This window comes from Rhinolophus ferrumequinum, chromosome 10 (genome assembly GCF_004115265.2).
Source record: "Rhinolophus ferrumequinum isolate MPI-CBG mRhiFer1 chromosome 10, mRhiFer1_v1.p, whole genome shotgun sequence".
NCBI lineage: Eukaryota > Metazoa > Chordata > Mammalia > Chiroptera > Rhinolophidae > Rhinolophus > Rhinolophus ferrumequinum.
Window position 1 is genome coordinate 84,719,840 of NC_046293.1, and position 27,150 is coordinate 84,746,989.

The 27,150-nt window shown below is 42.7% G+C and overlaps 1 protein-coding gene, 1 long non-coding RNA gene and 1 pseudogene across 5 annotated transcripts; 1 reads left to right on the plus strand and 2 right to left on the minus strand.

The window, feature by feature from the left end:
- The first annotated feature begins 280 nt into the window (after positions 1–280).
- On the plus strand, positions 281–5,786 carry SOCS2 (suppressor of cytokine signaling 2). Of its 4 annotated transcripts, XM_033118646.1 has the most exons (4): positions 281–498; positions 959–1,141; positions 1,953–2,314; positions 4,015–5,786. In XM_033118646.1, exons 3-4 carry the CDS (start codon positions 2,176–2,178, stop codon positions 4,470–4,472), a joined length of 597 nt encoding a protein of 198 aa, XP_032974537.1. In that variant the 5' UTR covers positions 281–498; positions 959–1,141; positions 1,953–2,175; the 3' UTR covers positions 4,473–5,786. The 4 variants fall into 4 exon arrangements, with proteins under 4 accessions (XP_032974537.1, XP_032974536.1, XP_032974535.1 ...); XM_033118645.1 differs by lacking the exon at positions 959–1,141; XM_033118644.1 differs by lacking the exon at positions 281–498 and having other exon boundaries at positions 589–1,141.
- A 12,010-nt stretch (positions 5,787–17,796) lies between these two features.
- Positions 17,797–21,902, minus strand: LOC117029373 (uncharacterized). Its single transcript, XR_004424215.1, has 3 exons — positions 21,831–21,902; positions 18,341–18,519; positions 17,797–18,237 (listed from the first exon to the last, which is right to left on the minus strand). It is a non-coding gene; the product is annotated as an uncharacterized LOC117029373 (long non-coding RNA).
- A 4,128-nt stretch (positions 21,903–26,030) lies between these two features.
- Positions 26,031–26,566, minus strand: LOC117029258 (40S ribosomal protein S18-like; annotated as a pseudogene).
- Between the last annotated feature and the right edge of the window lie 584 nt (positions 26,567–27,150).

A 27,150-nucleotide genomic window follows, 5' to 3' on the forward strand; every position in this document is an offset into this window, starting at 1 on the left:
GAAGCACTCCCGAGTGTGGGGTCAGAGGAGGGCGGGTTCCTAGGCAGCCACAGCACACTGCCCAGCACCCGCGCGCTGAGCCCGCCTCCCCTGAAGCCTGCGCAGTAGCGCCCCAGCCTTTTTAAAGCAGTAGCGGGGGCCGCGGTCACGTGGGGTGAATTCCTGGAAAGTTCCTGGAAAGCGGCCTCCGCAGCAGCGGGGCGGGGCGCATGGGGAGCGCGGACCCGGCCGGGAGGCGGGGAGCGAGGGAGGCGCGACCGGCTGGGAAGTCGCGCGCACACTTCGCTCCGGGGACAGACATTTAACTCTTGCCAAGTCTCGCCGCCGCAGCGGCTCGCGAGCCTTGGGCTTCCCTTGAAGCATGAGCCTCCTTGCCCGCCGCCACCGGCGTTGCGCGGGCCGCGGACAGTGTGCACCGGGGCCCCGGGCGCACAGCCTCAGGATCCCCTGTGCCTGCAGTCCGGTTGCCGGAGGAAGTCGGGCGGGGGCTGGCTGCAGGTACTGGTCAGAGGAGCCCGAAGGCTCCGCCCCAGGAGGGTCGCTGGGGAGGGCAACGGGGCGCGGCCGCGGGCGGCGGGCGGCCTTGGCTTCCATACTTTAGAGCCGCTGGGGGAGAGGATGAGCCGCGGTTCTGCCTCGCGGCTAGGCGCTACTGCCGGCTTTCTCCGGTTCCTTCCCGGCGTCGGGAAGTCTCTGGAGTTTTTTTTTTTTTTCCCTCCTAAACTGCCATCCAAATTAATAATCCTCCTAATAACCTGATCTCCCGCTCCTCCCCACCCGCCTGCCTCCCGTCCTGGCTCCTTACTCCTCCCTCTGTCCTTCCCACCTCCTTGGTCGCAGCCGGAGGGAAACTCAACAGCTGCCGGGGGTTGGGGGTGTCCGAGCCCGGAAGGGGGTATCGGAGCCTGGGGTGTCTAGGCGATGATCCCCGGAGCTTTTGTTTGTCTTCTGCTCTGAGAACTCCGGTTGCTGCCGTCGCTGAGCGCCGGGCTCGTCGCATCCCCAGCCACCTCATTCCCAAATTAAAAGTCAACAGGGGAAACTCGAGCAGACACCTCTCCTCTCCCGGATCCCTCCCGTCTCCCCCGCCCCAGGTCCGCAGGGGTGACTGCCGGGTGCGGAGGCGGCAGCCGAGGCCGAGGTAAGGGCTCGGTGTTCGTTGTCTTGAACGTCCCGTGGCTCTTGCCGCCGCCTGCTCGGCCCCGGCCCGGGTCGGGGCTCCGAACCCCCGCGAGGGTTGCGCGCTCGGGCCGATTCTTCGACAGCGCCCGCGGCGACAACAGCAGCGGCCGCCGCCGCCCGGTCCCGGGAGCCGCCGCCACAGCGCTCTGCGGCACCCCCACCCCCCCACCCCAGCCCCAAGCGGACACTGGGAAGAGGGGGGGAGGGGAGCGAGACAGCCTCTGGGCCCGGGATGCAGCAGCTCGCGCAGCTGGCGGCCCGGGTCCTGGGAGCCCCGCTGCGCTATAGGGCGGGGAACCAGGTTTGTGCCGGGTGCTTCCTCCCGGGGCTCCCCGGGCCGTGCGGAGTGTGCGATAGGAGTGCCAATTTGGGGATCTCTCCTGTTCTTTCCTTTAAACAATTTTTTCCACTTGTCCTTGACTAGGGCCTATTTACACCGTGCCTGCAGGTGACTCTTTGCTGTGCTTGTACACTAGACTGTGATTTCAGCGAGCAGCCCCGGGAGGGAAGACACCCAGTCCCCACCCTCATCCTGTCCCCTCTCACGGCCCCCTCCCGCTCTCCAACTCTGGCGTCTCTGATCCCTACTCTCTCTTTATCCTCCTGTCTCTAGAGCTGGGCCAGGGCAATAATTGAATGCTTGGGGTTAAATGGTGCGGGAGCATAGACACAGAGGAGTCCACCGGATTTTCCATGTCTGTGTCTCCCTACCCACACCCCAGCCAGGGGTCCAGTTCGGACTGACCCAACCCCACACTTTCTCTTTGCAGGCAAACTGTGGGTGACCGCGCTTGTGGGGGACTTTGCCATCCGTTCACTGGGACCTGGGAAGGAAGAACCAGCAGCTCCCCACCCCCCTCTCCTCCACCACCATTTTGGATACTCCGCAGGGACGCGTTTTGGGGTTCCCACTGACTTCCAGGAAGGACGCGTGCCCCTCTCTGACCCCCAGCTCGGGTGGCCACCTGTCTTTGCCGCGGTGACCCTTCTCCCATGACCCTGCGGTGCCTCGAGCCCTCCGGGAATGGCGCGGAAGGGACGCGGAGCCAGTGGGGGACCGCGGGGTCGGCGGAGGAGCCGTCCCCGGAGTCGGCGCGTCTGGCGAAGGCCTTGCGGGAGCTGAGTCAAACAGGTAGGGAGCAGAACCGCCGGAACGCGTGCGAGAGGGGGCGCCTCCCCAAAGACGCTGCCGGGGGCTGTGCTGGCGGGGAGCGCAGCTGGGAACTGGGAGCGAGATGGGAAGCAAAGAATGGGATGAAAAAACGTCCCCTCGCAGCCAGTCCCCGCCTCAGGGCGGGAGACCGCAGAGAGGATGCCCGCAAGGCCCGCGATCCTTGGGAATGCGAAAGGAAAGTGATTCTCGAGACAGAGGCCTGGGGGAGGGCAGAGCCCTAGAAGGGCTCCTTGGAAATTGCCCTTAGGGCGTTGGAACCCTGATTATTTTCCGCGCTACTCAGGGGTCGTCACTCGGGCTCGAACCCTAGCAGGAGAAAGTGCCTGGCGCCTCCCTTTCCTCGGAGTGCGAAGCGGCGAGTGGGTGCATCGCTGCCCGCAGCTTCAGCTGCAAGCGGCTCCCGGGCGGTGCAGCCGCTGCAGCCGGGAATCTTGGCGGCCAAATCGAGGGACCGACAGATTGCGGCGCAGGCGGCTGCCGCGGAACCCGGAGGAGCGCGGACCGCGAAGCCCCCACCGAACGCGCCCTTCAGGGGCGGCGCGCCCAGGGTCTTGCGGGTTTCAAGTGCAGTCCTGCGCTTCGCGCGGCTCGCTTTCGTCTCTCGGCTGCTGAAAGAAGAAAAGGGCGGGGGGGGGGGATTATGGCAAAGCATGAAGGCTTTCAAAATATGGATCCTAATAGCTTACGTTTGGGGCAAAGTTGAAGTTTTGGTAGCGCTAGTGAGAGAGGAAAGTTCCTTCCCTTGGGGTTGAGGTCTTTTGGTGCGGGCCAAGGGTCTTTCCCTCAGCGGAGGGATCAGCAGGTTCCGGAATCGGAGCAATTTTGGGGTGGGGGTGGGGTAGCATGTTGTTCAAATTTCTTAAATGCGGAATGTCTCTAAGTCATTTTTAAAAACGGGATGGGCCCGGGAGATGGTGAGGGCAGATGAAATCGAGAATGCTGGGGAGACCGACGGTTGAAATTGGATTTGGATTAAGGCAAAGTCCAAAAATTGTAAACTTGACGTACTAATTATCAACTGAGGTTTCGCTCATTTCTCAGTGACTGATAAGGTCGTTGTAATCGGAGCAGCAAACAGAAGCTATTGTATTAGAACTGCATTTTTGAGACAAGTAAATAATAGTGCTTTCCAGGGCTTTGTACAGAGAGATGCAGCCATTGACAGGGAGTCGGAGGGTGGGGTGGACTCCCACCATACAAAAAGTTGCTTCTGTTTTTACTCTTGGAATTACTGGAGTTGGGTTTTCCACTTTTTTAAGGGCATCGCTTTTATTTCTAATTTCTGATTCTTTTCTAATTTACTTTAAGTATTTGATTTCACCTGAGTGGTGCTGGAAGCATCATGCTTTGTCATATTGCAAATATTCTTTTGTTTCGTTAGGAGAAAAATCTTAAGATACTTTAAAGAACAGCTACAAAAAGTTACCTTTTTTTTTTAAAAAGGAAAACTGGCTCACAGTTTGTGTTCATAAAATAAAATGGACCTACGTTTTCATTAAATTTCTACCCAATGTATTTGTGGTAGCCTTTGGTAAACTTTAATTCACACACTTTTTAGAACTAAAAAAAATGTTGTCAAGTACTTGCCCCATTTAAAACATTCTTTCTAATAACAATTTTACCCTCTTTTCTTTTTTCTTTTTGAACAAAAACCCCAGGTTGGTACTGGGGAAGTATGACTGTTAATGAAGCCAAAGAGAAATTAAAAGAGGCACCAGAAGGAACTTTCTTGATTAGAGATAGTTCGCATTCAGACTACCTACTAACAATATCTGTTAAAACGTCAGCTGGACCAACTAATCTGCGAATCGAATACCACGATGGGAAATTCAGGTTGGACTCTATCATATGTGTCAAGTCCAAGCTGAAACAGTTTGACAGTGTGGTTCATCTGATCGACTACTACGTTCAGATGTGCAAGGATAAGCGCACGGGCCCAGAAGCCCCCCGGAACGGCACTGTTCACCTTTATCTGACCAAACCGCTCTACGCTTCAGCTCCACCTCTGCAGCATCTCTGTAGACTCACCATTAACAAATGTACGGCTACCATCTGGGGACTGCCTTTACCAACAAGACTAAAAGATTACTTGGAAGAATATAAATTCCAGGTATAAGTGTTTCTCTTTTTCTAAACATGCCTCACATAGAGTATCTCCGAATGCAGCTATATAAGAGAGAACCAAAACTTGAGTGACTGCTCTGGATAACTACGGAATTCTAAGAACAGCTGAAGTCAATCTAATTTAAATGTGTGATGAGGTAGCTAGGTATTTAAAGTTCCCTCCAATATTTTCACCTGAGTAATGCTTCCCTTCCTAAGGCTGACCAAGACTAGTTGATCCTTTTAAGTTAAAAATCAAATATCCCAAGTAAAGGCTGATGTAACATTTTATCAGAATGCCTTGCCTATCTGAGGTTCCTTTCTTTTTGGTAGAAGGTCTAGTAGTAGAGAACTCAACATACGTAGGAGTATGTAGGAATAGGTAGGAATACTGAAGAAGGGGGAGGAAACTGACACAGGCTTAACTTCAATTTTATATATGTGCCTGGTGATCAGTCTATTTTAGGCCATTTTATATTTTGCATTCTGACGTAGCTAGGGGTTTTATTGGACAGATATGCTTGTATTTATCCTTCATTTTATGCAATTAACCAAATCAACCAAAAAAGTGACCATGAAATCCTGTATTTGTCTTTTTACTACACGTATGAACTCTCCCACGTGAATGAGTACTGTAGTAATCCATTTCAAAGGGAGCCTTACTTCAGAAATATTTCAAACTGGTGCAAACAGAAAAGACTTTTGTCTTTTCCTTTAAGGCTAAAGACAAGAATGTCATGCTCTACAGGTGCCACTCAATCCCTGTTAATAAAACCATGTAGATACAGACATTTTACCCTTTGAAGTAGCTGTGTCCCAACCTGTTGCCATGGATTTTTTGGAAATGGCTTTAGAAATTTCCAAGTCGTCCTTGAATTGTCTAACCATGGCCATCAGTAGTTGTCTCCCTTCTACCATGTAGAAAACTTTGACTTAATTTTCTTCCAGCTGTAGGGGGATACCTGCCTGTTTTTCAAAGTGTTTATTTACTGCTGTTACTATTTGATTAGAATGTATTAAATAAAAATACCTGACTTTTACAAGTTGCACTTATTACTTTGAATCATAGAGAGCATGCGCTGTCATGGTAATAGAGGGTTGCCATAAAAACTTACGTCACGTGGAGCCAAATATACAACAAGAGGTAGAGCATTACTTGCCCTTCTCTGAAGTTATGGGTCATACTTCCCCTTTGCATTTTGGAAAGCGTGCTTTAGAAACTACAAGAATTGCCAAGTTGAATAGGCATAACACTCATGCCCTTTGTATTTCCAAAAATATGGTTTAGAAACTATAAAAATTGTGACACATCTGAGTCTTGCTGGTTGAGTAGGCATAATACAAAATAAAAACTAAAAGTTTTATGGCGATTTATGTTTTGCCTCAAAGTCTCATGACTGTTGCAAATGCACCATCTTTTCTGGAGTCCAGACGTTATTCATTTGCCACCTTAAAAAAAATTTCCCTGTGTAGCTACATATGATGGTGTGTCATCGGGAAGATGGACCAAGTATATCATATGTGTGCCCCAAGTGAGCTGTGCTCAGAAGCATATAATTTGTGCTTATAAATTACAGGAAAACCTGCTTATCTCAAGCTCTTGAAAAATGGTTTTGTGCCTAGAAAGAAGACAACTCTGTAAAGACAACTATGTGGAAGATTGCTAGGTGTCCCTTAGGAAGAATTTGTAGTCTAAAATTTAAAGAAGAGCTATCCTTTTAGGGTATATGATCGGATGATACCCTTTCCACTAAGCTGTTTAGGTTCTGTGCATTATTGACCCTTTTTCTCCACCGACAACCGTTGTCTAGTGTGGAATGTTTGATTCTCTGGCAAAAGTCCCACATGGCTAGTGCCAAGGGGCTTTGTGGAATTTCTTAAGGTCTTTTGCATTTCTGTTCTCAGTGTTTCAAACACTCTGCAGTTTCTCTGCAGTTATTAAGAGTTGCATGCCCTGGTGGGGTATGAGTACCCGAGGGACTGGAAAGTTCAGCATTATTGCTAGCAAGTGACTAATTGTGAGAAAACCAGAGGACAGCAAAGACATCTCTGGGAGGGTGCTGGGGAACTGTTGCCTTACATTTTGGTCTTTCCTATTCCAAGTAAGTTGATAAGCGTCAGGAGACTCTCTCTCTCTCTCTCTCTCTCTCTCTCTCTCTCTCTCTCTCTCTCTCTGTCTCTCCCTCTCTCTCTCCCTGCAATTACTAATATTTATTTATTGAGATCTTGTGTGCCAGGCTCACTCACTACTTTACATGCATTAGCTCATTTAATCCTGACACAGACCGAATGAGCAAAATACAGGGATCACAGGAGATAAGCACATCTCCTAATTTGTGAGTGAGGAGGCATTCCAGGAATATCCGAGCCCTTTTTAGGCCTGGAGAGGAATTACCGAAGAGCTGATTGCTGCTATTTCTACATTGATTCACATGAACAAGTTAGAGCAGGCTATAGAAGGAACCCTCAGCACTTTTATTGTTGCCTCAACTAGCAACCAGAAAAATATAGGTACCTTAATGAACGCTGTGCTCTGTGGAACTGCAGTCAGCTGGGCCCGCTGGTTTTATCCTGGTGTGGGAGTGGGTCAGGAGGGGGTTCACTGTTTCACTTGGTGGCTGGTAAATGATGCCAGTTACCAATTATCTGCCTCATTTATGGACGGTTGCACAAAAAAGTTAAGTTGTACGCTTGTCTAAATTATCTTCAACAGAGCTAGGAAAAATATCCAGAGTTATCTCCCTTTGCAGGGCAGTTTGGGACATTAGTGAGGATATGGATTATTGTTGCCATTGTTGAAGAATATCATATTTGGGACTTATATGTCCCCACAAACTTAAAATACTTTGATCTGAGTTTCCACTGGGAGCAGAGTTGAGGCCCTGAAGTTTTTCGTTCCATTCCAGTGGGCGCTGGGGAGAACTGCTTTTTGGTTTCTGGACAGTTCAGTTTATGAGCCGAGAGTTCTTTTTTTGGCGTGTCAGTAAGAAGGTCTTGACTTCATAGTAATTATGTAATCCAAATAGGTAACAGAATGGGACAGTTGTTTGGGAGTGTTTATTTTCTTGGGAAGGATTTTCTCTGCTTTTAGAAAATTGTACCCTGGTAGGAGGGTAGGAGACAGAGACGTCATCAAATAATCCACTGGGTGGAATGTCCTGAGAGCAGCCGTGCCCTGCGCAGTGTGGGTGTGGGCACAGGCTGGAAGGGGGTGAGTGGCTGTGGTTACATCGAACAGCTGGGCTGAGGCCTCGCTTGTCTCCCAGTGGTCGTTTCTAGTCTTTGGCGCAAAAAAAGTGTTGTCATTCCTTCGAGGCCTTTCCTTTACTAAGAGGCCTGTCTTCTCTCCCTGTTTTAACTTCCTAGAATTTTAAAGCTTGAAACCACTTTTCAGGTCACGTATTTTAGTTTCGTTCTTTTACTGAAGAAGATTTTCAGACCCCGGGAGGTCAGGAGATTCGTGTGAACATTTGCACGTGCGTGTACACACACACACACACACACACACACACACACACACACAGACACCAGTGAATCAATGGCAAAGTCAGTGAACACAAGTTTTAACTCAGGTTTAGTATTTGTGAAAACTTCATCCTTCTACTCTTGATTTAAATTGTCAATACTCTTCTCCACCCTGTAAGCTCTAGAGTTCTTTTGACATCACACTTTTTTTTTCCCCTCTGAAATTAGACAGCAGGCCTTTGGAATACTATATGGGACAATTCCAGTTCTTGGCTCCTTCCACCCCACTCCAAATAACCAGCTTTTTCTGGGTTTTATGATGTCTTGATCCACATGGGAGTTTTGCATGCATTTGAACTCCTCCACGTTTCTAACGTATTTGCTGTTTTAAAGTTTAAAACCTGCCATCCATGCTGTTTTGTGATCTCATTTCTGCCTCTGCCAGATGTGACTCACACACAGCCGTGTCCGGTGACTGCCCCCCTCCTGTCCACACCAGTGGAACCCATTCTTTCTTTTGCCCACTCATGGGCACAATGGCACCGTTAATTCCTGCCTTACTTTCTCCCTTTCCTACCATAAAATTGCCCTTTTGGCTCATTGGACACTGCCCTGCTGGCCATATTGTATTCCAGTGACAGAGGGTGATTCTATTCTTCTTGAGTTGGGTAACTGAGTGATTCAGAATACCTTAAGATTAAATCTGTCTCTTAGTCTCTCTCTTTTATTCCTTTCAGTTTTCGAAACAAGTAGCCAGAACCCAAATACCACACTTTTGTTATGTGCATGTTTTAAGGTTTTTTTAATTTAAAGTATCAGAGGCTCCTTCTTCACTGTCAAGTTCCACTTCATTTGAGTGGAATGGAAATACTTAAGAATGATTCTGTGATAGTCTCATTTCACTCCTACATAGGCATATTTTTCTTTTATTCCCATCTTCACATATTTTTGATTTTTCTAAATTTTCCTCTATGTGGCTTGAGTTCAGGTTACTTAAGTTTATTACCAAAGTGAAGTAACAGCTGTTGCTACGGTAGGCTCTAAAAGCCCTGGAGTCCCAAATGTCTAGATAGTAAGCTGAAGTCATGGAGCAAAGCTGGATATTCCTTTCTACCCCTTCAGGAGCTTTGTCAACAAAAGAGGCTGGGTCAGAGAGTGTTGTCACAGAGAATGGGGTTCATGTCAGCAAACATTCACTGAGCTGTAAAAATAAAACTGCTTTTGTAGACACTCTCCCTTGGAACTAACTACATCCTACCTTACAGGAACTCTGAACTTGCCCTAGAGATCAGGCATGCATTTTGTGAAGTATTATGAGTCATGTGGTGCTGCCTGTTAGAAACAGAGGGAAGAGAAAGGCAAGCCCAAGTCCTGCTGGGGGGAAAGGAGATACTCTTTTGTCTAAGAATTACTACCACCCAAAGAGCCCCCTATTCTATTGTGCAGACAATATGTGAGGTTTCAACCTCATCACAGAACTTCATAAAATTTTTTTGTATCTCCCCAGTTTTCAACCGTGTTAAGACGAAAATTCATATTTTGCTAAATGGTTTTCCATTCTGTTCATTTGGTATGCTTTTTCCTGTTTAGATTTTGGTCCAGCGGGCTGCTGTGATCTTTAACATTCAGGAAAATATTTTCCATGTTATTTCTACGCAGAGAAGTTGTTTCATTTCCCATTTTAACCCTCCTACCACCATTTTGATAAACTTGACCCTTCTTAGGTTTCCAGCATAGTTTCTTTCTCCTCCTTTCTATTTCCAGGTTGTGGCCATCAATTCTATATTTGGTCAAAAAGGGTGCTTGCATTTTGCACATTTAATGGGACCATCTGCTTTCAGTTATCTGCAGTAATAGGGTCAGTGAGAATGGGGTAATTGGAACTGATAAATACATCTAGCTAATACTAGTAGTTTCAACTGCCTCCCGATTCCATCTCCTTTGCTAGAACCACGGACAGAAAAATCAGCTGCTTCTCTGTTCTCATTTTATTTTCCCTGTCCATCAGGCAATGAGGATGGTAATGAATAACAAAGTGACTAAAAAGATGGCAAGAATGAGAAAATTAAGGAGGATGGAGAATCAGTGGTGTGCTGAGTGCTCCTGAGAGCCAATTGTTAAATACTTAGGGATTTTGTGAGCTAAATCATTATGAGTAAATATTGGTAGATGGAAATCAAGCCATAGCAGGAGTATTTACACCACAGGAACTGGCAGACCTACAAATTAAGCGTCCCTCCCCCGCCCCCACAACAGCTGGTTTAACAACACACTACTGAGCTAGGTAATGGTTTATTTGTATCCTCCTTTGTATTAAGCTCAGTGTTTAGAATAGAGTACGAATAAACAATGAGGAATGAACTTTTTTTAAAAAAAAAATATGTGTGCCAGTCCTGTATTGGGCTACACTGCCTTCTGTTGGTAGATCTGCCAGTCTCCTAGTTCAGCGTCTTTTCCTAGTTACACAGTCATATCTGCAGATGTCCTTTCAATGTTATTAGTAAGGAGGGATAGGACGTTCTCAAAGTCATATAACTAGTGTTTAAAACAACTCTTCTAGCTCCGAATACCAGGATCTCTTATCGTTTTATTTAGTTTCCTTTTTCCTTTCCTCCCTTCGTTCTCATTTGCTTTCCTCCCTCCTCTCTCGTTTTTTCTGCCAACATTTATTGAGTGCCTACTCTTATTAAACAGGAATACAAAAGAGTAAAACATGTTCTTGCATTAAAGGAGCTCTTATAGTCCATGGGAATGGATGGAGAAGAGAGGAACTAGCATTTATTAAACGATCTAATATGTTCTTTACCTTACATTGTCATTTCATTTAACCCTTGCAACAAACTGGTAAGGTATGTATTTCCCCAGTTATTAAAAATGAAACTGAGGCTTGGGGAGAGAAAATATCCTGCCCAGTAAGTGGTGAAGACATGGTTCAAACCCAGGTTTTTGCTGGGCTCTACATCTCAAGATACCACATTACGCAGGAGCTTTAACTAGATGAGCAGTTTGTTGTAAAATGCAGTGATTAAGGCAGTGTGGACAAGGTGCCATCAACCTGCCTCGTGGGGTAAAGATTAAAGGGCAGAAAATCCTCCTGGTGAAGAAGGTCTTTCTGCAGAAAGGTTGAAGAGGAGGCTAGAGGTGAGCAGGGGCTTATCTGGTCAGCCTGGCAGCACAGCTTGGAAGTTATCCAGAGGGCAATGAATAAAAGCTTTTTAAAATAGGGGAGTAACGGAACTAGGTTTGTGCTTTATATCATCTCTTTGGAGGCCCTTTGGAAAATGGCTTGGGAGAAAGCAAGAGTGGAGTTAAGGAGACTGGTTAGATGTGAACTGCTAGGCGTGAAGGGATGGGGAGGAGGCCGAGGAGGGGCCCGGACAGACGTTACTCTCCTTGTCTGCAGGCTGCCATTTGCGCTGGAGTTTGGGGCTTTGGGTCTCATGCTTCCCCTTCAAGGCCAGCTTCCACACCGGGCAAGTTGAAGGTAACCGGCAGATTCTGTTCCCAGGAATGTGGAAGAGGTGATGCAGTGGGCAGAGCCTTGAACTAGGAATCGGAAAACTTGGGGTCCACTTCTGCTTGTTTGACATCGGGCCACATACTGACTCTCCTAGGGCCTCAGGTATCCCATCTGTAAAATAAGGAGCTTGGCACCTTCATGCTTTGGGGTTATTCCAGTGAGGTACCTCGTGTGCCCAGATGTGAGAGCAATCTCTGACACCATAGTGGGGGTGGCCAGAGGAGAGGCAAGCGCCATGTTTCTGGGGAGTCTCAGCTTTAACTTGAGCTGTAATGTAGATTTTGCCTTGATGCCATAATATAGTCTCATTTATTTTGAAAAAATAACTTCCTCTTAACTCCGGACTTTTTCACCGCTGGAATCAGTTGACTCCATTTTTATTCTGGTTAAAAGAATTTTCTATTTTCGTCTGGCTGTGGATCTTTGAGCACTACCCTCTAATCAAAGAGTTTGGACTTGGGTTTTTAGATCTTGGTTCTGATGGAGAAACAGGAATCTGGTTTGTATCAGCCATTATCACAGTAACTCTTTGGATGAATTTTCATTATCAAGGGACCTGGAGGACTGTCTGCTCTGCTCCCTGGCCAATATAATAGGTGTGATCCCAGACAATTGTGGGCAAATGCTATGTTTTCGCAAGTCATTTTTCCCATTTATTAATACATATGTTGTTCTCATTTCAGATTAATCCTCAATAGACAGGGATGCCACTGAGTTTTATTTTTACTTTTCTCTGTCAAACAATTCATAGAGAGAAGGGAACAGGAGTGGTGGAGAGGAGAGAGGAGGAGGACAACAAAACCTGGAAAGTACCGTGTTTCCCCGAAAATAAGACCTAACCAGAAAATAAGCCCTAGCATGATTTTTCAGGAGGACATCCCCTGAACATAAACCCTAATGGATCTTTTGGAGCAAAAATTATTATAAGATCCGGTCTTATTTTCAGGGAAACACGGTACTAAGGGAATTCTTGGATTCTTTGGTAAAATGAAAAGTATCTTAGAGCATAAATGATCCTGCCTTAATCTCTCCATCTTGCGTATTTGTATTTTCCTGGATCTGTTTTTCAGTGAGGCACACACTGATCTTGGGGCACACCCTAGGAGGGTGGGTGTGTGCATACCTCATAGGCAGAGGCAGACATGTATCACTGAGCCTGGTAATGGCTGAAAGCTCCCAAGAGGTCCAGGTTGCAGCTGCAGCTTCATGATGTTCCAGGCATGGCAGTCAGGTGGCCATTCCATAGCGAACCAACTCTTGGGCTTCCAGGGGATTGGAAAAAGTTAGAACATTTTGTAATGCCAGGCATTGCATTTGATGCTTTACAAATATGACCTCATTTAGTGCTCCCAACAAACCTTTGATATAGGTTCTGCTTTTATCTCCACTTTACAGATAAGGAAATTGACACATAGAGAGATTTAGTGACTGAAGAGGGAGAGCTGAGATTTGAACTCGGGCCAGTCTGACTCCAAAACCCATGCGTTTATTCACTCTTCTTTTTCTCAATAAGCTCACAAATGCTTTTAAGCTGGGAGGCCTGCAACGAGCATGTACCACAGTGGTGTATGCTAGGCATGTACTTTTCACCAAATGCAGTTAATATGGACGGCTATGACCCTGTCTGTCCAATTAATAATTGTGGTATTATTAGGACTTTGATTTCAGAAGTAATATAAGATCTCCCCAAACCCTGAGCATCCAGCTGGGAAGGATCTCTTCCATCTGAATTTCCACCTCTCCTCCCTTCTAATCTCCTTCAAGGACCTATCCAGTATGACCATAACCCACCATCTCTTCCTTATCACCCCTTTTCTTTCTCTGGAGGTAAATTCTGTGAATAATGTGTCAGTCAAAATAAGCTAAGTTATGCTGTAAACCAACCCCAAACTCTCAGTGACTTTAAGCAATAATGGTTTAGATCTTAAAATAACGAAGAATTCTCTACCCATACATATCTGTCATATGTCACCAAGGAGGCTCTTTTCTTAGTCATTCCAAAACAGAGGCTGACAAAGCAGCCACCTTCTCAAACGTGGCCAGGATGTTGAGCCAATCGTAAAGGAGAAATCCAAGTATCTCTGTTGGCATTTAAATGCCCTGTCACTTCTATTCCCAATTCATTGGCCAGAACTCTGTAAAATGGTGCCACCCAACCACAAGGGGGCCAAGCAGTCCAGTCGTTCCCTGGAGGAGGAGAAAACAGACATATTTAGTGAGCAGCAGTACTAACTACCACACATACATACAGCGCCATATGTACCTCTTTCTTCTTTTTTCTCTCTAGTTTGGCTAATTCAGCCTCAGGTAAACTTTATAGACACACATAACCTCTTTAATTCCATTCCTCCTTTCTTTTTGTCTTTCAAAACTTTTTCAAAGACCTCAAAATAATCTCTCTCTTTCCTTTGTGTGAGCCGTTCTGAGCCAAAAGGAAAGGTCTTGAATCTTGAAGTGAAATTATGCATATTAAAGAGCTGGGGCTTCTGAAATAGAAAGCTTCTCAAAAGCTTCTGAAATAAACAGAGCTTCCTTCTGATCTTCACTAATATCTCTCTGGCTTCCTAACCCTACTAAAATTAAACTGTTGTTCCTCCATTGTCAGTATTCATGACAAATAATGTTCACATTCACTACTACTGCTTACTGTTTTGCTTAATTAGCTATATTGCAATAGGATTGAATAGTATTATTTCTACCAGTTTTCAATTAAACATGGACCTACTCAGGAACATTACAAATCAAATATACTTTTGTGTGATAAATTTGGCACCTTATCACCATTTTAAATTGGATTCTGAGGGAAATTGTATTCTAAATTCCAGACAACTGGTTTGCAAGCCTTGTTTTATGATGCAACCTATTTCTAGATTGGGGTCTTTTTCTACAGCATATTTATGTATAATCAGAATACCAAAATAAATGCCATATTTTAACGGACAGTTTTCCTCTACTGTATTCATGGGTTAACTTTGAAAAAATTAGAATATGTAAAATGTACTTAATTCAAAACTTTATGAACACAATTTTTTCCCTTTCACAACTTGTTTAAAACTTTATGAACACAATTCTCCATTTTACATTTTCTACGTGAAATTAGAAACTGTAGTGTTAGTTTTGACTTCTCCTTCATATTTATCTTTCATGTATTTAGTCATTCATTCACTCAATTATTCAACAAATATTTAACTGAGCATCTACTTGTGCCAGGACAAAGCAAAGTCCTGAAGACAGTGAAAAAACACAGTCTCTGTCCTCAAGGAGGCTCTGGGTAGTGGGGAGACATACTTGCCAGCAATTATGTACAGTGGACCCTTGAACAACACAAGTTTGAAGTGTATGGGTCCACTTATACGTGGATTTTTTCAATAAATACTGTAAATGTATTTTCTTTATGGTTTTCTTAATAACATTTTCTCTAGCTTACTATACTATAAGAATACAGTAATATATATATATGTAAAACATACAAAATATGCATTAATCAACTGTATCTGATTGGCAAAGTGTCCGGTCAACAGTAGGCTACTTTTTTTTTCTTCTTCACATTTTGGGGGAATCAAAAGTTATCCGTGGATTTTCAACTGTGCAGGGTGGGGTGGGGAGTCGGCACCCAAAATCCCCGTGGTGTTCAAGGATTAACTGTACAATAAGATAATCAATATAATGAGATATGTACAAAGAGCAGCAGAAGCAGAGATGAAACATCCGGCTCTGCTTGAAGGTGTCAGGTGAGGCATCAGAGTGGAGGCAGCTTCTGACCGGGCATTAAAGAGAAGGAGTTGGCCTGACCAACATGCAGGGTGAGGGAATCCCAAGAGGAGAGGACAACATGGAGCTGTGAGAGAATTGAGCTCTAGCATTATGGGTGGAGCTTCAAAGGCAAAAGAGGAAACTAAAGGGGTTGGGGGATAAGCCTGTGTTGATGAGTGCAGAAACGGAGGACCAAGGGCTTTGCCTGCCTTTCAGAAGTTTGTATTTCACCCGAGAATGAGGGAGCCATTGAAGGCTTTTGAGTAGAAGAATGACAGCATCAGATTTGGTGGTAACATAGAAAGCTCGTCTGGGGAGGCATAACCCTAGATCAGGTCCCCTTAGCCCAGTCCTTGGACTTGCAAGAGCTGCATGGATGGAATGCTCGGGATCTGTGGACTTGAACAGGAAAAAAATGACATTGTTACTGTCACTAAGCTCTAACTGAAATTGAGCATTTCCTTCAAATATGAATCCAGGCAGCAGATCACGGTAGAATTAGCAGAAGAGGTGAATTTATCACTAATAGAAACCAGGCATTTTAATATCATATTACAGTTGTTGCAAATACCTCAAAATACCCTTTACACATTTCACTAAACCCAAATTACTTAGCCATTAGACCCACAGCTACATCTTGTCATTTAATGGATTAATAAAGAAGTACATATATTATTATGTCACAACTTAAAATAATTTGATATGTGCATTTTGATAGAATTCATCTTTTGTGATCTGTGTATTTAATTTTATGATTTAAACACAGTATCCTGAGAATGGGTCCGTAGTCTTTGCTTGACTACCCAAGGGGTCACAAAAGGTCAGAACGCATGCATCAGAGGAATGAGGAGAGGTGATTGGGAGAGGTCATTGCAGCCTAAAGCAGTGGTGGAGGGGAAGAAATTGTGGGAGATTCTGGGGACAGAGTGAACCTGTTGATTGATTTGGGACATAAAGCAGAGGGAGGATTCCATGTGTACCCCAACTCCCTCATCAAGTTTCTGGCTACAGCAAAATTCTTATTGCTTCTGTACCTTCCATTCCATTGCTATTGTTATTTAATGCTTAAACTTTTATCAAAGTCATACGTGTAAGTGTGGTTTTAATAATCAAGTAGTATGAAACACATGAAAAAAACCACCATCCCTTACTCCCCTGCTCTCCACCTGCCAATCCTACACTTTTTTGGGACTCATATCTTTTTGAACTAGACTGCAAATTCCGTGCAGGAAGTGCCTTGTGATCCCCACTATGTTTTTCAGTTTAGGTGTTGACTAAATGACTGACGGATTCCAAAGGCACTTTCTGTTTCAAGGTCACTATGGACAACAATTGTACCCTACTCTAGTTACAGAGGTTATACCAACTGTGACATTCTAGGAAATGGTGCTTTTACCTAAATTCCCAAGTTTTCTGTTATTTGTCTTCACATACAATACCACAGGGCGCAAATAATTCCATTTACTTGTTTTTTTTGAAAGTAAGTTTAGTGTGATGGTGGGTTGAATAATCCTCTGTAATCTTAAACCAGAATTGAGAAGGTGGATTTGAAATTTCTACCCACTAATTTTTGTGTATGTGTGTGGGGTTACCTATCCTGTGTTGGTAGCAGTGGTTAATTTTAGGGTTGGGGTCTGCAGGTGGAGTTGCAGCTGAGCTCTTTGATTGGTTGGCTGAAATTCCTTGCCATGCTTCTTGTGAGGTCCAGAAATGTATAGTTTTGTGGTCTGATGTATTTTGATGGTTTATGGTTTCCAGATAAAATTGATGTCTGGCACTTTTTCTAGGAAATACACATTTAGATGTCTCCAAATTGATTTGTAGGAAGTTAGTGTTATTAAAATTTTGTGGCAGAACTTTTTCTCAAGTGGCAGAAGAAATAAAGGAACTTCAGTTTTGAGGGCTGTTAACAGCCCCTTCCATTATTGCCCAAACTGGAGAACGTTGACCAAATACTGGATTGTTAATATGGATTTATGACCAAAAGAAGCAAATATGTGGACTTTTAAGAATTACTGATACAGTAAAATACAGTTTTAGCCAGCGACACTAGACTAGCCCCCAAACTTTTAGGAAAAAAAGCACCTTTTCCCTTTATTTTCTAATAACATTTCTCAATTCAGTAACCAGAGAGACTACCCTGGGGTTAACCTCAAGATTTGATTGCTGTTTTCTGTTCTTGCTGTTTTTTAGAGGGAGGGAGAGCAGGATTTGGGAATAAACGGACTCTGGAAAAGTTAGCTTCCCAGTTTACACGTGAAAATCACAGTCCTTTCTTCATTTATATTATAAATATTTGAAGAGCACGTTAGAGATGGTTAGCGAAGAAATGAGAGATATAACCTGGTTAATACGATGAGTTAACTGGTCTTTAACTTACTGATTTCTCCCTTAACACTAACTGGCTGGATAACAAGTTCGTACTTGCTGGGATTTCAGTTAAACCTCAGAATACTCTTGGAGCAAAATGACTATTTTTTTAAAAATGCCTTATCGAAAACTAATTCTTAGAAGAGGAAAATTTTAGATTTGGAAGGAATATTTAAGCTGCAGACCTTCAAACCCAACTTTTTCAAAAGACATTTAATAAGCAGGCTAATTAAGCAGAACTGGTATGGTTAACAAAGGAGGTAAAAACCCAGACTCAGCAGAGAGACTGGAAACCAGTGACTTTGATTTACATATACAAGACCAGAAAGGAAGCAGCCGGTGGATATTTCTAGGAACTAGTTAAGGGAGAATGAAAAAGACCGGAGGGGGAAGAAAGTGCCCGCGGGAGAAGGAATCTCCTAATAGTTTCCGTTCTTTCTACTTGAGAATTTTCAAACGCAGTTCCTCCGAGGGCTGGCTGAAGGTCTACGACGACGTGCGCTCAGGCTGTCCACCGGGAAGTGATCGCGGCGCCACTGGGTGATGCAGAAACAGTTGTTTGTGCGTAGCCTGCCCCAGCGCGGAGCCCCGTGGCGGCAGTGACCCGGGGCGCTCCTCCCAGACCCATCCCAGCGCCCCTCCGGGACTCCTGGTCCTCCTGCCATGTAGCCTAGGAAGGAAGGGGACGTTTAGAAACTGACCATTGTCAGCGTGTTTAATATCTGGAAGCACACCAGATGTGTGGAGTATTGAGGTTAAACGGGTGTGTTTACCATTTTCCTGTGCGTCGAGTGGGTTAACATCTGATCACGTAGCCTTGGTTATCCCGCCACAGAACAATATGGCCAGGCACGGTGGCTCCCACGGACTGGTTCTTAAAAGAGCATCCGTTCTGCTTCTGTTCATGTAGGTTTGATAGCAGCTTTTATGATTAGCTAGATTTTCAGTTCATCTGAAAGTAATAGCATACTTATTACGATGGTTAAAAATCCAATCAGTTCAGGAGGGTATGAAGTGAAAAAAAAAATTGCCAGCCCCCCGGTCTCACCCTCAGAGGTGACTATTATTAAAAGTTTCCTTTTTGTTCTTCCAGAATTTTTTAATGCAAGATACTAAGTATATATTTAAACTTTTTTTTTTTTTAAACACACACAGATAGTATTATACATTCTGCTCTACAATTGACTTTTTTAAATTTAGTATTTGGGATTTCTCTGTTTCTATATAGCTTTGTGTATCTTTTATTGCTAACAAAGAGCTCTACCTCATTCTTATGAACATTTGCACAATAATCCGTGGTATAAATGCACCATCATTCATCCAATCAATCCCCTACTAGTGTACATTTAGGTTGTCTCCAGCTTTCTGCTATTACAAACAACAATGCAGGAAACATCTCTGCAATGACGTGGCTGTGTGCTTCTGCGAGTATATATGTTGAGTAAATTTCTGGAAGTGGGATTTTAGGGTCAAAGGTATGCACATTAACATTTCCAAATCGTTAATATTTCCAAATCGTTCCAAAATCGGTTCACCAATTAATATTTCAGGCTTAAATAAGTTACTATCTTTCACATTGTAAGTATAATTGAGGGTTTTCCTTAAAATGCTGTTAATTTTTAAATAGCATATTTAGTATTAAGGCCAAATAAGCTTGTTCATTTGCTAATTAAATGACCTGGAAGTTAAATCTCCATTCCAGGGAGTATGTCTCTGGAGTGTTAAGTGCTATGGCCTTTAGAACCAGCAAGAGGCCGAGCCCAGCAGCCTGGAAAACCTCAGAGCCGGCATGACCAGAGACATCCAGAGCTAAGGGGCAGGCACATGGCTTCATGCTTTCACTGTGGCTCCAGAGAAAACAGATGATAGTCTTCAGAAATCCTGGGGTAGAATCGGAAAAAATTTTTCTTAATGTTTAATAATATCATCTTCAATTAGTTTTAGTTAAAAGACATTGATTAAGCACAAGTTCCTCCTCCAACTTTCTGTCATTCCCACTCTCTATCCCTTTATCCTAGCTTTCTCTCTTATCTCTGTCTCTTTGTGTTTGTTTTTTTTCCTACGAATGACTTATACCCTCTACACCCACTCAAGATACCACAGGCGTGGCCAGTTCTAGGGACAACAGAATCAATTTCCTGCAACTGAAAGGTCATTCTGGAGAGGGAATTAACCTTGCCAGTGGTTATGAACACAGGGAGCTGACTATATCTAGACTCTCTCCCCCATAAGCAGACATCTGCTTATGATTGCAAATGCTGAAAGCATTCCACCTATACGGAACACTTCATTTGTTATTTTTAATTTAAGTTTTTTATAGGTAACACCTAGTATAGATGAAACTAAGATATAACCAGAGACCAAGATGTAAATCAAGTTTCAAAAATCCTGTGGTTCAAGTTGCTATTAAATTGCCATTAGCACCCCAAAATGCCTTTTAGATTATAGTCAACTCTTTGGGAATCAGAGAACTTTGACAAGTGTTTTATTTCACAAATTACCTGCTTGTTTGGAAAATGGCCCTTTCAAAACCCAGCTCCCTCACCCTCAAAACTCATCTGAAACTCATAGTCACATCAGAATAGGAGCTAGGTGTCAGCAGAAAGGAAAACAAACAAACCCAAAACTAAACTAAACTAAAATGATTTTCCCATTTAAGGTCTGAATCTCTGTGGCTTTGTAAGCTACTCCATTATCATACAAACTAATGCTTTAAAATAAAGGAAATAAACCAACAGACATAGAAAGCCTGTTTAATCAAAACTCTTCATTTCAAACTCTTAATTTCCTAGTAACGCATCAGAAGCCAGCAGGAAGGAAGAAAGAGGAGGTGAAAAGGATTGTCCCATGTTGTCCCTAAATAGAACGGTCTTCACAACTGGCAGGAAGCACCTGGGGGATTGCTTTAGAAATCTGGAAATAAATTGTTTTTGAAATAAGAAGGGAAAAATAAATTGGTTTCTAAATTCAGATGCTTTTAACATTTTTACATACTCGTACACACATTTTTATAATCTGAATGCTGATAATAATTGAATTCAAATTAAAAATGTGTTTAAATTTAGGGAAGAAGGCAGATACTGTCAAGATAGGAAATCAAAACAGGAAATTTTAGCTTAACTCTGAATCTCCTTTTCTTTGACTAAAATTGACCTTCAATATTACAGTACTTTCATTTTTACAGCTCTTTACATATTCTCTAAAAAAGCTTAAAAGTGAAACAAAGATGTTTCTTGACTATTCTAATCCCTACTGCCCAACTCTTTTAACTTTCTAAGTCTATTAAGACTTTAGAAGATATTCTTTCCCAAATTTATTCTTTAATTGACAATTTACTAATGGAATTGATATGACTTTCCCATTTTTTTATTTTCCATAAGAAGAAATATTCTGGTTCCTTTTATTATTATCTTATTTCTTTAGATGTAATTCTCTTTTTTTTCTTTTGTAAATAATATGAAATTTATTCTAGAGAATTCTGTTGTTCTGACAGCTGGTAATATGAATACATATTTACCTACATTGCTAGCAAGAAATGTTATATAAGGTAGTTAGTGGGGAAATATCAGCTCTCAGACACTGAAGTCAAGGGAAAAATTTGTACTTGTAGACGACTGATCATTTAAAACTTGGTGTTTTAAATAAAAATTTAAAAAAATATTTCACCATTATATAAAACCACTACTTTAAGCAAATTTTACTACATTCTGTTAATATGTCAAATTGAATAATCCAACTAGAAACACAGAGTACTGATTCCTCTCGTCAGCAATACTTTAAAAGTAGGGATTTATTAAGCATTCTTTATTACCTCAACTTCATTACTTTTGCAAAATATGTGATGGATATTCAACTTAGATTTACTAGTGTATTTAAAATGTTGTCAAAATGAAACAAGCACTTTTAGTCATAAATATTACTGATTTAAAAGCATTTATGAGGGGGGATGGTTATGCTTTTGGAATCTCAGTCATTACTGAAAATAAAATATGCTTTGCCTTTTTTTCTTTTTATACAGACACGTATTTTACTGAGTTCAAGTAACGTTAGAAATACCGAAATTTTAACTAATTTTTGTGATTTAGTTTTTAAAATGAGTTGTATTTTATATTGCTCCCTGTTAAGATACCTGATTTATATATTTCAGAAGACATGTCGTAGACCCTGTCATTATAAATTCAGTGGCAAGACCAATCCTTTCTACCATTCTTTGTTGTTCTGGTTTCAGAATTTCAAGTGGGTTTGCCATCAACTTTAACGTACCTTTAGAGAATAAATTAAGTCTCCAATTTCTTGCATGTGTGGTGCTCCTGGAGCTGGAATGCTTTTCTTCGGCCAGCTGAAAGTGGAGACTGGTCCTCCTGTCACAGATTAAATCTAGTTTCAGTAGTTTTAAATTTAGTTGGTTCCTGACCAAAGAAAAGAAGTACCCTCATTTCTCTGTTTAATTTTAGGCAACCACAATCTATAGTCTGACTGTAGTCTTTGGGAACTTCAAGTATATCGCTATTTTTGGCTTTGTGACTGGTTAATCTAATAGAGTCTATATTCTTTTGGCATTGAATTTGTGATTATACCCTATTGTAGTCGACAGGGTTATACAAACCAAATGAGCATTTTATTTTATATTCTTTTTCTGGTTAGGGTATGGTTCTCCCAACCAATTTCTCATAGCAAATAGAGGGCATAGGCCATCGTGGTAATTTTATTGAGTTTGCCTTACCTGTATTCTCACCCTTACCTCCGCTTACCTACATTTTAATCCTTCTGAGTAAGAACCTTCACACGTCACCCAGCACTAAAACCTGGTTATTGCTGGGATAGTATCATATATAGGAGGGTCCTTGGGACAAATAGATGTATTTGGACTTATTTCACAGGTAATATCGGCTGTGTTTCTTGACTTTTAATTGCAGTCTTACTATGTGCCAAGTTTTATGCCAAGCTTTTTACATGAATTATTTGACTTAAACACCACGTGTGGTATATAATCACATTGTCCCCCTTTTGCAGATGAGGAAACTGAGGCTTAAAGAGAAGTAGAAGGTCAACTCTTTACTAAGTGGTAGAGCTGGGATTTTAAGCCAGCTTGCATATGCAATTTTAATATCTGATTTAATATTTCCTATCTGGGGTCTTCAGGTATGCTGTGCAGCCTGCGTTACTCGCTGGGAAGTCACTGTGCTATGAGTCCTGACAAAGGGCTACCAACGATTCTAGACACATGCGTTTGTTGACTTGGTTGTTCAAAGAAAACTATAGGTTCAGCAGACCTCCGTGCCTTGCCCCATCCATACACCACTTACTGCAAATTGCTTTTCTTCTTGGGGACCTCACTTATTTGTCTCATCTGTCAAATAGAAATAATGTTACTTTAGGTGGGCTATGTAGTTCTGTTTTTATAAAAAGAAACCCTTTTCATTTTGAAACAATTATAGATTCAGAGGAAGTTACATAGATAGTACAGAGAGGGACAGAGAAGCCCTGTGTACCTTTCCCCGAGTGGTTACATTTTATGTAACGGTAGCACAAGCAGAACCACAACACTGACATTGGTATAAAGAGTATGTATAATTCTATGCCATTTTATCACCTGTAGGTTTGTGTAACCAATACCAAAATCAGGATACAGAACTTTTCCATCACCACTAAGATCTCCCTCCTGGTACCCATTTGTAGTCACCACCCCTTCCCTCCATCCCTAACCACTGGCAACTACTATTTGTTCTCCATCTCTATAATTTTGTCATTTCAAATATCTTTTAAAAAAATAATTGTGTTTTTATTATGAACTATCTCCATCAGAAAATTACAAAGAACACTTTAGCAATATATATAATATATAACAACCACTCAGATTTAACAAATAAGCAGATTTAATAAATGTATTTCCTTTACAATGAAAAAACCCCCACATATTGAGATTAAGGCCTCTTTGTCCCACTTTCTGATCCTGTTGATACCTACCCTCCCCAGAGATAAACTCTACCCCAACGTTATTGTATATCTTCCTCATTCATGTTTTTATCTTTTTCTACATCCTTAGATGCCTATGATATTATGTAGCACAGTTTTGTAAGTTTTCAAAATGTACGTAAAAAAGTCAACAAATATTTCTTGAGTGCTTACCATATGCTAGGCATTACTGTATTATAGACCCTGGGAATACGGTGATGAATAGGAAAAACCCTTGTCCTAAAGATACAAATGTATGAATACATAAGATAATTGCAGGCATCTGTAACTGTCTGCAAATGATAACATAGGATACAGTAGTCTCCCCTTATCCCAGAGGTGGACATGCTCCAAGACTCCCAGTGGATGCCTGAAACTGCCGTTAGTACCGAGCTCTATACATACTATGTTTTTTCCTATACATATACACCTATTATAAAGTTTAATTTATAAATTAGGTATAGTAAGAGATTAATGACAATAACTAATAATAAAATAGAACAATTATAATAATAATAATATACTGTAATAAAAGTTATGTGAATGTGGTCTACCCCCCCCCCCCCGCCCCGTCTCTCTTTCTCAAAATACTGTACTGCACTCACCCTTCTTGTGATGCATTGGTGGAACCATTCCATGAAAAAGATGGCTGTCACCCATCTTTTATGCTCACATTTATGTTTCTAGAACATGGACAGATATTTTTTGTTTTTGAGAGTGGGTGGGTTCTTTGCTCTGTACTCTACAGCTCTACAGCTGACTTTATCATTTGCCCTGCAGCATTGCCACAGAGTAAGTACCAAAGTTCAACTGTCCTTCCATGTTTTATGCCCTCGTGCTTCCTTTGCAGTTTTATGAATGTAGGTTCTATTGGACATCTTCCAGAAGGGCCCAGTTTCATCGCAATTGAACCCTTGCTTTGGATGGTATCCTTTCTCCTTAATCAACTTCTTCAACTGTGCCAGAAATAGGGCAGCAGCTTCTTTATTTGGCAGGCACACCTCTGCAGTAATTTTTATATTTTTCAGTCCAAACCTATTCCTGAATCTGTGTAACCATCCCTTACTTGCAGTAAATGGCTGGCGTCACTGGTTTCAGGGGCTCCCTTGCTGAAGTCTTCGTATGGGCTCAGTGCTTTCTGATGCAACAAGCTGTTGTCAGTCAGAATGTATTTTCTGTTTATGTCTTCCACACACAAATTTTATCCTGTTTCCATCCTAACTAAGCACTTGTCACACACTGTGGTCAGAATTTTTGCAGTTTAAGGTGCGACAGCAAAACTAGCACATATTCCTTCCTTTTCGATTCACGTTTATTTAGATTTGTTTTCAGGGACCTCAGCACATAATTTTTTTTTCTAATTAAGTTGAGAACTTTCACCTTTTCACTTACAGAAAGCATTAACGGCTTTTTGGGGGCATATCTGAATTGCCAGCATCACTACTCTTGCACTTTGGGGCCATTATTAAGTAAAATAAGGGTTATTGGAACTCAAGGACTGCCATCCTGCAACGGTCCACCTGATAACTGAGAGATGGCTACTAAGTGACGGAGGGGCAGGGAGCGGTGTACAGTGTGGAGACGCTACACGAGATTTCATCACCCTACTCAGAACAGTGCTCAATTTAAAGCTTATGAATTGTGTATTTCTGGAATTTTCCATTTAATATTTTCCAACCACAGTTGACTGCGGGTAACTGAAACTGCGGAAAGCAAAACCGCGGACCAGGGGGGACTACTGAAGTGTGGTTGGGATTGGCAGAGAGGTGGGAGAACCAGGGGATTGGCAGGGATCTGAGGAAAGGCCCTGCGAGGATTTAAAACTGCATTTAAAATTGAACCCTAAATGATGAGAAGGAACAAGTCAAACAAAAGGAACAGCTAGCAAGTGCTGATGTTCTCCCGGAAGAATGAGGTGGGTGTGTCCGTGAAGGAACAATACCTGCACTGAGGCTGGAGCAGTGTAAACACCAGGGAGAGTGAGGAAGGTGAGACCTGAGGGGTGGGTGGTAGGAGGGGGGAGGAGGGTGGGGGAGATCAGGAAAGCCGAAGAGACATTGGTAAGGAGTTTGGGTTTTATTAAGACGGCTGGGGGAAGCCATTGAAAGGTATAAGCAGGGATGTGCCTAGTTGCCATATGGAAGATGGTATAAGAAGGAACTAGAGTGGGAAGCTCTTAGGCTCTTGCAATTTTCCAGAGAAGAGATCATGCAGGGGGATGGTGGCGTCTTCTAATAAGATGAAAAGGCTTGGCATCACCTTATCCTTCTGCAGTTTGCCTTTAGGATTCAACATTGTGTGTCAAGATTTACTTATGTTGATACTTCTAGATGAAGTTAATTCATTTTGATTGCTATGTATATCCCATTCTATGAGTATACCAAATTTTCTTTATTCACTCTCTTATTAAGAGACTTTAACGATATAGATTTTCCCCATACATAGTTCTGCGCAAAGCATTTGTGTGTGTGTGTATAAAATATTGATTACCAGGCCAGACCTGCAGAATTATTTCTTCTTGTTCACGCCCTCAGGGCGGCCTCGGTGGCCGGTGGTCTTGGTGTGCCGGCCTCGAACGCGCAGCTCTCTGTGGGCCCGAATTTTCTTTAGTCGCTCCAGGTCTTCACGGAGCTTGTCGTCCAGACCATTGGCCAGGACCTGGCAGTATTTTCCGTCCTTCACGTCCTCTGTCTCTCCCAGAACCAGTCCCGGATCTTGTACTGGTGGGGTTGTGCGGAACAGCGGTCCCACGTGCCACCTCACCCTCAGGGCGCTCTCCGGCCCGTGGTGAGGTCGCTGTCAGCTCTCCCCTGCACCACCGGAGCATATCCTCGCGCCGCACCCTTTACTGCAGTGATTGCGAAGGCTCCTTTCCGCCGCCGGTTGATACTGGTTTTGAGCACTGGCAAAATGTGCTGGGACTTCTCAGGGATCACTAGAGACATGATGGCAGCCCCGGTGGAGGCCTCCTGTGCGACAGAGCCCAGACATCCTTCCATGTGGATGCTTGTGGATAGGATATAAAAGCTGGGGTCTTTATGCTCATTGTCAGCTTTGTCAGGTAGGTCTCCAAACTACTCTCCAAAACTGCTCTCCAAAGAGGTTGTACCAATTTGTCATCCCTGGCTGTGTATGAGAATTTCTATTTCTCCACATCCTCAACATTTGGTATTGTGCTTTTAGCCACTGCCAATCTGTTGGATATGAGGTTTTTGTTATAATTTGCATTTCCTGATCACTATCTCTTATGTTTCTAGGCCCCTTAGGCTTCTTTTCTGAGAAGTTTTTGCTCCTATCCTACACCTACTTTCCTGTTGGGTTGTTTGCTTTTCTCTTATTGATTTGTAGGATTTCCTTATATAGTTTGAATAATTATCCTTTGTTGGATTTAAGCCATTGAAATATGAATGGACAACGTATTTGCTGGGTTTTATGCATTAAAATACTTTATTCCAATTTTTAGCTTGTCTTTTCACTTTTTTTAAATAAACATTTACATTTAAAAATTTACCATGGTCAGATTTAGCAATCTTGTGTTTTATGTTTTGTGTTTTCCAACCATAAGTTCATAAAAATATTAAAGTTTTGCTTCCCATTTTAATTATTGAATTGACATAGAAATTAATTT